Source organism: Pantherophis guttatus, chromosome 5 (assembly GCF_059756535.1).
Source record: "Pantherophis guttatus breed Tessera chromosome 5, ASM5975653v1, whole genome shotgun sequence".
NCBI classification, from domain to species: Eukaryota; Metazoa; Chordata; class Lepidosauria; order Squamata; family Colubridae; genus Pantherophis; species Pantherophis guttatus.
The window spans coordinates 37,969,861-37,984,226 of NC_142067.1; the positions used below are offsets into that span (position 1 = coordinate 37,969,861).

Below are 14,366 nucleotides of genomic sequence, written 5' to 3' on the forward strand. Positions count from 1 at the left end.
TATCTTTTTTTCAGATATGTTGTTTGTAAATATTGACTTTTAGTTTTCAGGTGAAATATCTTTTCCCTGCCTGGCAAGGAATAATGAAACTTTAATATGAAAAAATTGTAAGCAATTACTGTTCTTTTACAGCTTGCCGACCAGGTTTTTATAAAGCCTTTGCTGGTAATGTTAAATGCGCCAAATGCCCACCTCATAGTTCAACAAATGTGGAAGGTTCTACAAACTGCAAGTGTGAGAAGAACTACTTTCGATCTGAAGGAGATGTTCCATCAATGGCTTGCACAAGTGAGTAACCTCATTATGATGATCCTGAAACCTGTCCTTACATGTTGTTGGTTGTCTAGGCATGCACTTTAGAATATTTCCATGTTATTAGTGTTTCCAGACTAATCATGACTAGATATTGTTATGATTGCTGGTTTGGGAAAAGGGGTGAAGAATAATTTTTAAACACAAAAATGCAAATTTCTGGAAGACAAATTTTGCATTCTATTATGAAGAGAGAAAGAGAAAGGAACACAAACCAAAGACTTGAACTCTGGAATCTGGAGGGGATGAAACAAAAGTTCATACCAATTGGAAAACTAAGCAGGTATTCAGCTAAGGGAATGCTGCAGGTCCCATCCCCGAGGGAGATACGCCTGGTGGGACCCAGAAGAAGGGCCTTCTTGGTAATGGCTCCCTCTCTCTGAAACATCATTCCCCCAGAGATTAGAACGGCCCCACTCTAATTCTCTTCTGGAAGGCGCTGAAGACCTGGTTCTGCCAGTGAGCCTGGGGAACCCAGAGCGGGATGGAGCCCATTAAATGGATCGTGTGATCGGCTGTCGCCGGGGAGGGAGGTGTGAGGTGGGGTGATTTTATTACATTAATTTATTTGATTTTTTATTAGTTTTACTGTTTTTAAATGTAGTTTTTATATTCTGTAAGCTGCCTTGAGTCGCTATGGGCAAATAGGCACCAACATAAAGTTAATAATAATAATAATAATAATAATAATAATAATAATAATAATAATAATAATAATAATAATAATAATAATAATAATAATAATAATAATAATAATGTTAAAAGAAAGATACCAGACTTGTGCCAATTTGCAATAATCAGAAGCATGGGTAGAAGCAAGTAAATCCAGAGCCTCAAAACACTAGTGTAGGATCAGTTTGGCCCAGAGATAATTTTTTCTGCAATATAAACAACAATATAGACATATCTTTAATCTGTATTTCTACTTTAGTTTTTTATAGTTAAAAAAAAAATTGAAAAAGGCACAATTTTATTATAACACTGTACATTGTGCCTGTATGGTATACCACCATTCTTATCATTACTACTTTTATTGCATTATCATTATTATGCACAGTAGCATAATGTTAATTTTAGTACAATGTTATATTAGAATTATTTCCAATCATATGGAAATATGATTTCCAATTTGGTTAATTAACCCTATTTCTGGGTGTGACAATTCTCATTCACTCTTGGAAATTCAGATATACAGTTGGCTGTTGTGGAAGACTAACATTAACCTAGGGCTATGTATTAAGAACTTGAATACCTAGACTTAAGGCCTGCTTTTTATTAAGACTGTACAAAGCTTTGATGGATGATTGGACTCACATAGTTTGACTGATTCCACCACTGAATCAAATCAATGAAAAAAGCAACCTTTTTTAAATTACTGAATTGAAGCAACGGTGCCATATGCATTTTATTGGTCAACTCCTTCCCATGGTCCACAAGCACACAAACAGCTTGTTGGTAGTCACTTAACCCATAATGGCAGTTAGTAAAACAGGATTGACCCTCACCCCAACTTTGATACTTCACAGGCCTGAATATGTGGCCTCTAATTCCTCAGTTGCTATGGCACATTGCATCAGCTGGATAATGAAAGTAAAGCATTAAGACAGTGCATAATCTTACTGGTTTGGTTAATTTCTTAATAAAGTGCTTTATATAGTGGTACCAAATGTTTTTATTGCCTTTTAGTGCTGCTGAATTTATTCATAGTAATATCCTGAATATTAGTTAATTTGGAAAGAGGGATTAAAGATAGACATTAGCATACATATGTGTTACAAAATTGGTTGATATCTCTTAAAGTAGGAATGTCAAACTTGATTTTATTGAGGCCGCATCAGGTTTTGTTTTTGTTTGACCTCGGGGGGATGGGTGTGTGGCCAGGGTGGGCATAGCCAGCCCGATGTCACTCATGTCAGGAACGCCTGTGGAGGCCCGAGTAAAAGCTGGTTTCCAAGCTCTGTTTTTAGCTGCGATGGCGTCCTGCAACCCTCTGCCAGCGAAAACGGAGTTTGGGAGGGCCGTACATAGTTTTCCCAAGCTCCGTTTTTGCTGGCTGTTTCCAGGGCGGTCCCACTGGCCAGATCTAAGCACCCTGCGTGCAGGATCCAGTCCCCTGTCTTAAAAGTATGTGAGAGAATATATAATATATAATATTTTTTTAGGACAGGGATGGGGAACTATGGCCCTTTTATAACTTGTGGACTTTAATTCCCAGAATTTTTGAGCCAACCATACTGGCTCAGGAATTCCGGGAGTGGAAGTCCACAAGTCATACAGGAGCCACAGTTCCTCACCTCTGTTTAAGAGATATAAGATAGATCATAAAACCATATGTCAGTGACAACTGTTAAATGTGTGCTTGAATGACTATTTCTTGAACAGAATTCAAACAGGATAAATAATACTTATTTTCATTCTCCTCCCATATAGGACCACCTTCTGCTCCCAGAAATGTTATTTCTAATATCAATGAAACCTCAGTTATCCTAGATTGGAGCTGGCCTTTGGACACAGGGGGCAGAAAGGATGTCACTTTCAACATTGTATGCAAGAAATGTGGAACCAGCAAGCTCTGTGAACCATGTAGCAATATAGTAAGATTTCTTCCTCGTCAGATGGGACTCTCCAATACGACTGTGACTGTAGTGGATCTCTTGGCTCATACAAATTACACTTTTGAGATAGATGCTGTTAATGGAGTATCTGATTTAAGTACCATCCCAAGACAATTTGCTGCAGTCAGCATTACAACCAATCAAGCAGGTGAGTACAGAAATGGTTATTTTGCTATCACAAAAGAATGATAGAACTTTCAGTGTTCCTATCCCTGTGCTTAACATCTTCTTTTACTCAACCTTCAAAACACCTTTAAAAAAAAAAAATTCAAGCAAATAGAATTGTAGTTATCTGGAAGGAAGGGATCTTAGCATTATAGCTGATTATCAGTAGAATGTGAGTCAGCAATAATGTTGCTACAAAAAAGGCAAACCTAATTTCCAATTCCATCAATATAAGCATAGTTTCTAAATAATGGAAAGTAGTTTTCTACTTCATTACTGTCATGGCATCTCAAATATGTGCCAAGTTCTGACTTGATCTGGAGGATCATGATAAACTTGAACAGATTGGAAGAATAGTAGCAAGAATGGTTAATATACTGTAAACTAAGTTTTAGGAAGGCTGATCAAGGGATACATTTAGCATTTGTAAAAGAAAAATTTGACCATGGAATGAAACTTGTGTTTGCTACTCACGTCATTCGATCGCTATTTCGTCAGGAATGTCTGTTAATAATTACATCTTTGAATTGTTATTTTTATATTTCATTAATATTATTTCATATTTCATCACTAAGAGTATTACGTTAACTGACTAATTTTTTTTAGTTAATTCCCACCCACTCCCCCACCCCCAAGCATTAAGATCTTCAGTCTTTGCTTTAGCTTCGTTATCAGTGTAAAGCCTCAGGCATGGGAGAAAGACTTGATCTATGATATATTTTCTCCTAAGTAACAAAAGTTTATTTATTCATAGCCAAGTTAAGAATTTTTGAATTTAGGAACATAAAATATATTTTTTCTTTTGTCCACCAATTTGCATTTCCTGTTGCACATTTGGACAGTTTCATTTCCCAATTCCAAACCATTTCATTGTTTCTTATTGTGTTTCAATTGATCACAATAACCTATGATTTAGGGTAAGTAGACTTTGTTATAATCTGCACAGTTGAAGGACAGCTTTAATATAATTAATAATGCAAAAATAGACATTCTTCTGAAATTCCATTGTCTTTCCCATTATCCAGTAGTATTACCAATGCAGCATTTACTTCTGCCTTTTCTGAGTTCAGCTTGTGTGTCTACCAATTCTAATTCTAAGTACTGTTTTATATGAGATAAGTGCAATTATTTGGTAGTTTGAACATACTTTAGCACTGCAATTTATGTTACAGGATTATAAACTAATCTTTTCCAGTTCTTTGGCACTGCTTATAGCGTTTTAACTGCATTATCTTGCAAGCTTTTAAAGAATACATCTGGTATTTAATCAACTCATGCAGCTTTGTTGTTAGCAATATGTTCTAAAGCTTATAAAATTTCATTTTCTATTATGCCTGTCTAGTTTAATGATCAAACCTTTATATTTGGCAATTTCTTCCTTTGTTTTCTTGGAGAGGGTGATATTGATGATATAATTTTACATATTTCTATGATCTCCATTTTTGCACAAAATGTTCTTGATATATATATATATATATATATTTCTTAAATACCCTCATTTTCTGTACACTGCTTATGCACATATAATTTTCCTTCCCCTTTTTCTTGACCCTGTGTTACGTTTTCAATTTTATGTTGCCTCCAGCATTCTGTATTTCTTCAGCTATTTTCAATTTATGAAAAGAGACTCGTTTATATTTATTAATTTTCTTTTTTCCATTTCCGGATATTTTTGTTTAATTCTTCATTAATAATATCATAAATTTATTTTTAGAATTCTTCAGGTACTCTATCAGATATAATCCATTAAATCATTTCAAAATAATATGAAATATTGTTGATGCTGTAAGTTGTTGGTTTGATTATTTGGCTTTACCATTTTCTTTAAATGATAGTTTTGCAAAGAACTTTTGATCTCTGCCACATTCAGCACTTGATCTTGTTTTTGTTGGCTGAATGGCATTTGTTTTTCTTTGTTTACACAATATGTAGTCAATTTTGATTTTTTTCCATCCAGCAGTATCCATAAGGAAAGTCATCTTTAAGTTTGTTTAAATAAGATATTCAACAAGGTATTTAAATTTTCTTGACAGAATGCTATTAGTCTCACTTCTACTTCATTTTATTCACCAAGTTCAAATTTCCCCATTATTCCAGATTTTGTTGTGCCTACAAATTTAATATTCTGTTTTCCTATAATTAATATGACAATTTTAAAGTGTGGACAAGCTGTTACAAATCACCATAAAATTGTTCAGCCGTAGCTTCCTCTGCCTCTACTGTTACAGCATAGACTTGAATTACCACATTATTGATTGGCTTGAATCGAACAAAGAACAGTCTTTCATTTTGGGGGATATATTGAAACACTAGCTTTGACACTAGGTTTGTTAATAATTATGGCAATTCCATTTTTTCTGTGGTTTTCTAGTGTACAATAGAAGACCTGATGTTTCTTTGATGTGAAATGAAGTTTCAGTTCATTTCAGTTCACTGACTCCTAGAATGTCAACATTCAGTCTTGACATGTCTGCTGTAACATTGTTAAGTTTGTCTTGGTTTCTGGTTCTGACATTCCCTGTAACTGTAGGATTAATAGATATTCAGCATTGTACTTTCCTGTTGCTATCCACAACAGCTGGGCTTCCTTTTGGCTTTAAAATGGCCACATAATAAGGACTAGTGTCATTGTTTCTTGTCCTTGTTCTTTCCCAGTAGGCCATTGGACTTTTCTAGAGTGAAAGCTTAACCTTCTAGTATTATGTTGATTTCTCCTTCTTGCAATTGTCTAATTATCTACTACAGTTGGTTGCTATTTCCATTTCCAATGGATTGAATTCATTTAATCTGATTTTTTCCGCCTATAACATACCCATCATGAGTGATTCTTCTGGTAAAGAATCCCAATGTATCTTATCATGGGAGATACAAGCTTTTTTGTTGTACAATATTATGCTCATGATGTGGAGGACACTTTCTAATACTTTCCAAGTATCTGAAGAAATTTCATACAAAAGAACAAATAGAAGGCCATGCTATTTTCTGTCATGTCTTAGGGCTGACCTTGCTAGCCAATATATTGCTTCCTATGGCAAAATATGTAAGCCAGATGTTGACTAAATCTGCCTTATGTATTTTTAGGGCAAAGAAATAGTAAAGACCATGACTTAGTTTAATTCAAATTAAGAATACATAACATTAATTGAATACAGGGAATATAAACAATCTCATATATTTAGCAATTCATGATAAAATTATTCTTCTGGCAGAGCTTGTGCATTATTGTTGCATGGTACTTTTTCCTTTTCAGTTTTAAATTGTGAGAAACAGTATCTAGATTGATTTAGTTTCTTTACTCTTAAAGGAAGGACTACTAAAGTCAGGTGATGTTATTACCAGCAAGGTTAATAATTTCCATGCCAAGTGAGCAATATAAAATATCATTTTGTTAAATGATATTTTATTAATAAAATCAGCTATTAATCAAAACTTCATGCCAATGATACCTAGTGTAAATTATAGAGGTAATATAAGTAACTAGCTGGATACCCGTGCTTCACTACGAAACTATGTCAGGCTTGATAAATCGACACTTACAGCTTGAAAATTAATGAGTAGTTATGATCAGTCTCTCCTCTCCCCTTCGCTCTCTCAGCCTTGCCCAAAAAAATTCTATCCTATCCTATCCCTCCTTCTCTTCCTCAGCCTTGCCCCACAGAAACGTCTCCTATCTTATCCCCTTTTCTCCCTCAGCCTTGCCCATAGAAGCCTCCCCTGTCCTATTCCCTTCTCTCCCTCAGGCTTGCCCCACAGACGCCTCCCCTATCCTATTCCCTGGTTGCTGCTGTGAAAGTAAAACTGAAAATGAAACTCCTCTCCTCTGTTTGTAGTTTGCATTTGGAACAGATTTCTTTTAGGGTGGGGAGGGGAGTAGAACTCCTTAGCATCAGAGGGTTGTGAGTGAAACAGTATTTGCTGTGTGAGCAAGAAGGAGACAGGAAGGATCCTGGCCGTGGCTTAGCTCAAGTGTTCTGTATTAAAGCTGCTTCCTGCTGTGAAAGTAAAACTGAAAGTGAAACTCCTTTCTTATGCTTTTAGTGTGCATATGGAACAAATTTCTTTTCAGGTGGGGAGGGGGAGTATAACTTCTTAGCATCAGAGGGTGTTAATCATAACACAGAAAATATTAATGCTCTGATGGTCATTTTGAAAAACCCTTTCTTAGTGAGCACCTAGAAGCCAAGAGGAACACGTATGTGGCAAATTTCAAGTTTGTAGGCTTTACGGTTCTGGAGATTTCATGATTACGGTGTGAGTGGTTTTCTCTTTTATAGATAGATTAATTAATTCTGATAATAGAAATGAAGAAAATCCTTTTATATTATAAAAGACTAGCTTTCCTGCTCATCCTTGTTTTCTGTTCTCTTTGTAGATTCTGATCATCACTAGTTTTATGTGAATATTCATTTACAATACCAATTATATTCATATTTCATTCATGCAGCTGGCGGATTTACCAGTTTTACAGGTGGTCCTCAACTTAAAATAAAAATTCAGCTCAAAATTTATGTTGCTAAGCAGGACATTTGTTAAATGAGTTTTGCTTCCTTTTACGACCTTTCTTGCCACAGTTGTTAAGTGAGTCACTGCAATTAGTAACATGATTGGCTTTGAATCTGGCTTTGGTTCTCAGTAGGTCACATGACCCAGGGACACTGCAAGCATCATAAATATGAACCAATTGCCAAGTGTCCAAATTTTCATTATGTTACCATGGGGATCCTGCAAAGGATCCTAAAATGGTCCTAAAACAACTTTTTCAGTACCATTGTAACTTTGATCACTAAACTGTAAATTGGACAACTATCTGTATTGCAGAATAAAATTTAAAAAATTTAAAATAGTTTTTTTTCTGGAAATTTTAAGGAATATGTGGGTTATTATACTATCTATTTATGTTATAAAATTGGCATCAATTTAGGTTTCTGTTGTAGATTTTTGCAGAAATTTACCATTTTGTATCTCCCTTTCTATTTTGTTAAAATCTAATACAAATTCTCTATTGCTGAGTATTAAATGCTATTTTATTTATTTGGCTAAATTATCAACAAGTTCTCCAAACTGGCATTATGTACTTTATAGTCCCAAATGCTATAATGGATAGGAGTTATAGTTCAGATAAGTCTGTAGACTAATAAATGCTATTATTCCTAGTTCAATGGTGGCATACATTTCATTCAATTGTCTTGAATAATTTCTGATTAGTAGCTTGCATAAATCTTTGGTCAATAATTGATTTTTCCAAATGTTGATAGAATAGAAAGATGCAATGGTATTAATACTACATTACTGAAGATGTATTTGTTCCCTGATTTAATTCATGTTTCCATTCTCCTTTGAAATTTGTGTGGATTGAAGAGTTTGACAAATGGACTGGATTTTCATTATTTCCATAAATAATGATTATATTTCTTTGCATTTCCTTAAAAATCTGGCAAAAGGTTTAAAATAAAATTAGTAAATACCTACAACAATGTAGTAAAATATAGTAAAAAATAAATAAGTAATCATTATGTTCTGAAAGAATCCCCCTCAATCTATTTGTTCCCTTGAGAACAAACTCAGATCAACTGTCATCATATATCTACTGTCCATCACATTGAATGTGTTCAGTTGCAGTATGTTTACTTGTGGGCAAGAAAACATTCTGCAGAAAGGAAGATTTGGTTGTGATGAAGATAGTTTGGGGATACTGCTGTGAGGAATTATCATATGAGTGTCCCATGTAGTTTTAGTCTTCTAAATCTTTTCCACTGTGTAGGGCATATCAATAAGCAGAAACAGAGATGGAATATAAATATATTCTTATGTTCATCACTTTATTTCTGATTCTCACCTCCTGTTTGAACCCAGACTCTGGGAAAATTGCCTTTAAAGAGATAACTCGCTTTGTTGTCGTTTGTGACATTATGACAGTATCACACTATGCCTTTAAAAGCTCATAGGATAAGTTGGAATCAGTTGGCTCTTCATTTTATTGTTAAGGGAAAGGCTTATTGAACTGCAGTTATCAACCATGCTGAAAGGAACAAGCTCATCTCAGTTCACAATAATATGTTTTCACACAGATGTTATCTAATAACACCAATCAACCCTGCTTAGGAAGGGTCACTGGCTGCCGCAAGAGATTTATATAACATTCACAATCCCTAGAGGCAAGGTGCTAATTATGAATCTGACACAGAAAAAGATGGACAGCTGTGTTTCTCTGACAAGCTGATATGCAGATTTGCCTGATTCCCTTGCCAATATTAACTTAGTAGCTGCATTACATTTAGGTTGCTGTTTTAAAGATCCATACATTCTTTAAGTGAATTTTGTTGGGCTTATAGGTATACCTTGATTTGGGGAAAATGGTAGCGCTGTACTAAATATAATACTATATCTTTTATAGTATTTATAGTACCCTGGTACTAATTAGGAGTATTCTGGGGTAGCAAATATTGGATTAAAAATAAAGAGTAGGGGGAAAATAAGATATATTCTTTGCTGCAGCTTTCTGCAATATATTTAATACATTATTTTGTACAGAAAATCAAGGCTGAGAAATAATAGACAATTCATTTTTTAAATCAGTTTCAATAGTTTCTTGACAATAATTCAGGAAAAAATAAAAAAAACCATAACTATTAAAATTGTTCCAGTTATGAGGGGATTAAAACAAATAGCATGATTCTGGACATGCAGATATTTATTTGGAATGGAAAACCTTTTTTCAGGTTCACTCATATTGCCTTTAGGATGTAAAACAAATTAAATACATATTGTAAGAGAAAATGTTATTTTTATAAAAAGTGTTAAAGTGCAAACAATGTAGGAATGTGTGAACTGTATAAATTCAAATGCAAAAGAACAAGAATTGTGGAAAAATAGGAGGAGGAAAAATTAAAAATAGCAGAAAAAAGTACCTATTGGTTATATATCTAAAGAAATACGAAGTAAGAATTTTCATATTTATTTCAGAAATCAGTCTTTACTCTTAAACAGTAAAACTAATCAGTACTTATCAAATTGCAGAAGCAAGGATCTAAAAGTATCAAACCAGATAAATATATGAACAACTTCATATAATTTCTTCCTTTGACAAACTGTAATTTATAGTAGGTGGATCTTAAGGAGTTATTCCTTGGAATCATAAATGTCCATATTCATTGTCCAAAAAGAAGAACAAAAATATTTATATGAACATACCCTAACATCTGATGGTGATTGTTTCCAACTTCATTGGACATTCATGCATTAATTGCAGCATATACCACTATGTACATGCCCTGCTCTTCAGATTAGAGAGCATCTACCATGTAGTAGTAGAGACACTATTTGTGGTAAAAAAAAATACCATTTGCTAAAATTGCAAATGTTCGGTGTAGGATAGGACAGAAATTTGTTTTCATTCAAATGTTAATTTGTATAATATTGCACTCTGATACCTATTTAAAAATTCACTATTTTTCTTCCTGCATTTTGCATTGCAATTTTCTTGTAAAGAGAAGCTTTGAAAGAATAGATTATTATATTCATGAAAATAATGTATAAAATCCATTTGTAAAATTATTTGCACATTTGCGTACAGAAAACAAAATTGCAACATAAAAGCATCGTTTTAGTACTGAAGAAGGAATAAATAAGATTTGTACCTATGGCAGTGATGGTGAACCTTTTCGGCAACAAGTGTTAAAAAGGGAGCATGCACGCACGCAGCACCAAGTGCCAAAAAGGGAGCATTTTCCAACGCATTCGTCAGGGCCACAACCAGAAGAGGAGCTGCCCAGGGGGCATGCATGAGCCGAATAAGGTACTTCTAGTTTCTGGTGCGCGCATGCATTCTGGCCAGCAAGTTTCCGGTTACTGCCGGAAACTAGCATGCACATGTGCCGATCAGCTGGCCAGCACATATGCTCACAACAGAAAACGGAAGACCAGCTCTTCTGGTTTCCGCCACTCCATACACACAAAGGCCAGCCGATCGTTGCATGCACATGCGCGGCAGAAACCTAGAAGAGGAACAGGTGATGCCGTGCATGCCAGACGACATGGCTCCATGTGCCACTTCAGGCACGCATGCCACAGGTTCGCCATCATGGACCTATGGTATTCTTTTGTGGCTTGTTACAATCTTTTATTAGGATTTCAGTAATATTGATTTTTAAGTTGAAATGTAAAAACAATATAAAATCAAATTTGTGCCTAAAAAAAGATTTTTTTTTTAAAAAATATCAACCTCTTCTCCTCCTCCTCCTCAACATTACAACTTTTAGAAAAGCACATAACTTGTTTGCTGTTTTGGGGACAACCACAAGATATAATTAGGATAGAAAATACCAAAAAACTACTTGCTAAATATTATTGCAGATGACAAACAAATACAAAACTAGTAACAGATTACTATGGATGAATGGTTGCAGAAGTTGATGGATTTGGTTAAAATGACAAAACTGACCACTTTGGTTAAAGAAAAGTATATAAGTACTTTTGTTTCCATATTGCTTCTGAACTTCGTGCTTGATGTGCAGAAGAATGAAATTCTGACTTTCGAATTTACCTATTAGACTGATAGATCTTTATAGAAATGGCTTGTTCATATTATTATGAAAAAGCAAAAAGCTGTAATTTGATGTTAATGACTTATTTTACTGTAGCAGAGAGAGTGGGAAGTCAATGCTTTTTTCTTTTTCTTTCTTATATTTCCTTACTTCTCTTTCCCCTCCCACCTGCTTTTCTGTTTACTTTGTATTTTGTATTTTATAATACTTTATAACTCAATAAAAATGTTAAAGGAGATATAAAACAACAACAACAATAAAAGAACTAGCAACAGACTGAAGAGTATCTGCATGGAATGCAACTTATAAAATTCACAGAAACGACAAAAATGTTGATGAGAAAATAGAACAAACAATGCTAACATAGAAACTGAATTTAGATAGACTTTTTCAGGACTTTCCATAAAACTCATGTAATGTATGAGAATCTGAAGCATCAAATTCTTTTGTTTTTCCTAAGATCCATTTATGATACTATCAAACACTCTGTGGAATACACATAATCTCTTATCATTCTATCCTTCAGTAATTTCTCACCCTTATGCTTAAAACATGTATATAAAGTGTATCTTTTTTCTAAGCTTGTATTTATAAGAATGCAGTAAACTGAACAGAAAGACAAATAGCTCGCAAGATACGCACCAGTGGTGGGTTGCTACCAGTTCACCCGGATCGGGCGAACTGGTAGCGGCGGTGGCAGGAGGCTCTGCCCATCCACCCAGATGTCTCTGCACCTGCATTGCGTGTGCCCTCCCGAGTGAACCAGTAGCGGCTGAAATTGAAACCCATTACTGATATGCATACATAGAAAAATAAGCCTAGATCTGTTGGGAAATGAGGTCAGCTGTGGCTATTTTTGAAACTGCATACCAGTTACTGGATTCAGATAGTCCCAGGCTTGACTGACAGTTTAACAACTCCCTTTCAACCTAAGCAAATCTTAATTGTCACCTACTTATTCCTTCACTTCCCTATTAATATACTATCCATAACACTAAAGGAGACATATGCTAGTTTGTCTTATTCTGAGATAATTTTACCTATATCTTTAAGTTGTTGAACTTAAAAACAGTATTAGTATTGTCAGTATATAGAATTCTGATTTAGAATATCTGTACCTGGGTTACAGAAGCTTAAATCTTCTTCCACTTCACACTGTCAATTTCCCCAGAGAGAGTAATAGTTGGTGAAAGAAGACAAGGTACCATTGAGACAAATAGTTCAAAATGAGAGAGAAGCAGCATAGGTTTAACAACCTATGTAACAGATCAGTGGTGGTATTCAAATTTTTTTACTACCAGTTCTATGGGCATGGCTTGGTGGGTGTGGCATGGCTTGGTGGGCATGGCTTGGTGGGCATGGCAGGGGAAGGGTACTGTAAAATCTCCATTTCCTCCCAATCAGCTGGGACTCGGGGACAGAGAATAGATGGCCAGTCAGAAGTGGTATTTACCGGTTCTCCGAACTATTTCAAAATTTCTGCTACCGGTTCTCCGGAACTGGTCAGAACCTGCTGAATACCCCCTCTGATAAGGATGATGCCATATGTGACAAATTCCAGATTTATGGAACCCACAATAGTTTGCTTGTTTTTCATTTGTTTGTTTTTGCTTTGGAAATGCCTCATCTTTATTTGGTCTAAATTCACTGAGCTTATTTCTTACCATAGAAAATATGGGAACAGAATTTCCATATTCATGTGATTTCCTGAATCCCTGAATCCAGATGGATTCATTTGCTACTAGAACTATTCAGACATATTTTAATCAGAATAGAGCTAGAAGGGACCTTGAAGGTCTTCTAGTCCAATCCCCTGCTCAAGCATGAGACCCTATAACATTTCAGATAGGTGGCTGTTCAGTCTTTTCTTAAAAACCTCCAGTGATGAAGCTCCTACAATTTCTGAAGGCAAGCTGTTCCACTGGTTAATTGTTCTCACTGTTAGGAAATTTTTCCTTAATTTCAGGTTACTTCTCTCTTTGATTAGTTTCCATCCATTGTTTCTTGTCTTGCCTTCTGGTGCTTTGCAAAATAAATTGACCCCTTCTTTGTGGCAGCCCTTCAAATACTGGAATGCTGCTATCATTTCCCCCCTACTCCTTCATTTCCCTAGACTGGCCATACCCAATTCCTGCAACCATTCTTCATATGTGTGAGGGGAACCTTTACCTTTAAACAAGTTCAGTGCAGATGGGGCTAGGCAAAAGAAAGAAACCAAAACAGCAATGGGAGACTGAACTTAATTTTTATTTCATGAACAAGTTGTATAACTACAGGTTTTCAGGCTGTGTGGGTAAAGGCATTCTTCATCTTGATCATTAAAGTCAATGTTTCATTTATGATTTTTCCAATTAGTCAGTGGTTTTCCAAATCACCTTTTAAGCTGATGTCTGAAGATGAGCCACTTCTTTCATGTTTTCAGTAAAAATGGAAAAAGCTTTCTGTTATAAACATGCTGCCGTGAAATATGCCTGTTTGTAGTGGTGCTGCTTCTTCAAAAATTTGTAAAGTAAAGCAGCTCTGAAAATTCATTTCTGATAAATTTATTATTGGTCCATTCACATTTTTGGTAGGTTGCAAAGAAACTTAAGTAATTTAACAAAATATGAAAAATCTCTTTTTTCCAGAATTATTATGATTAATAATATTTAAGATTAATCTGATGTTATCAGTATGCTATTGATTCATTTTAAATAATTAGAAAAGGTGGTAGGAAATAATTACTTTTAAT

General features: G+C 34.9%; 1 protein-coding gene across 3 annotated transcripts in view; it reads left to right on the plus strand.

Moving 5' to 3' along the window:
• Positions 1-14,366, plus strand: part of EPHA3 (EPH receptor A3) — a 211,484-nt gene that overhangs the window by 144,543 nt on the left and 52,575 nt on the right. For all 3 annotated transcript variants that reach the window (XM_034413524.3, XM_034413534.3, XM_034413541.3), the window contains exons 4-5: positions 133-288; positions 2,743-3,075. In XM_034413524.3, coding sequence (XP_034269415.1) covers positions 133-288; positions 2,743-3,075 — 489 coding nt within the window. The remainder of the gene's footprint in view (positions 1-132; positions 289-2,742; positions 3,076-14,366) is intronic.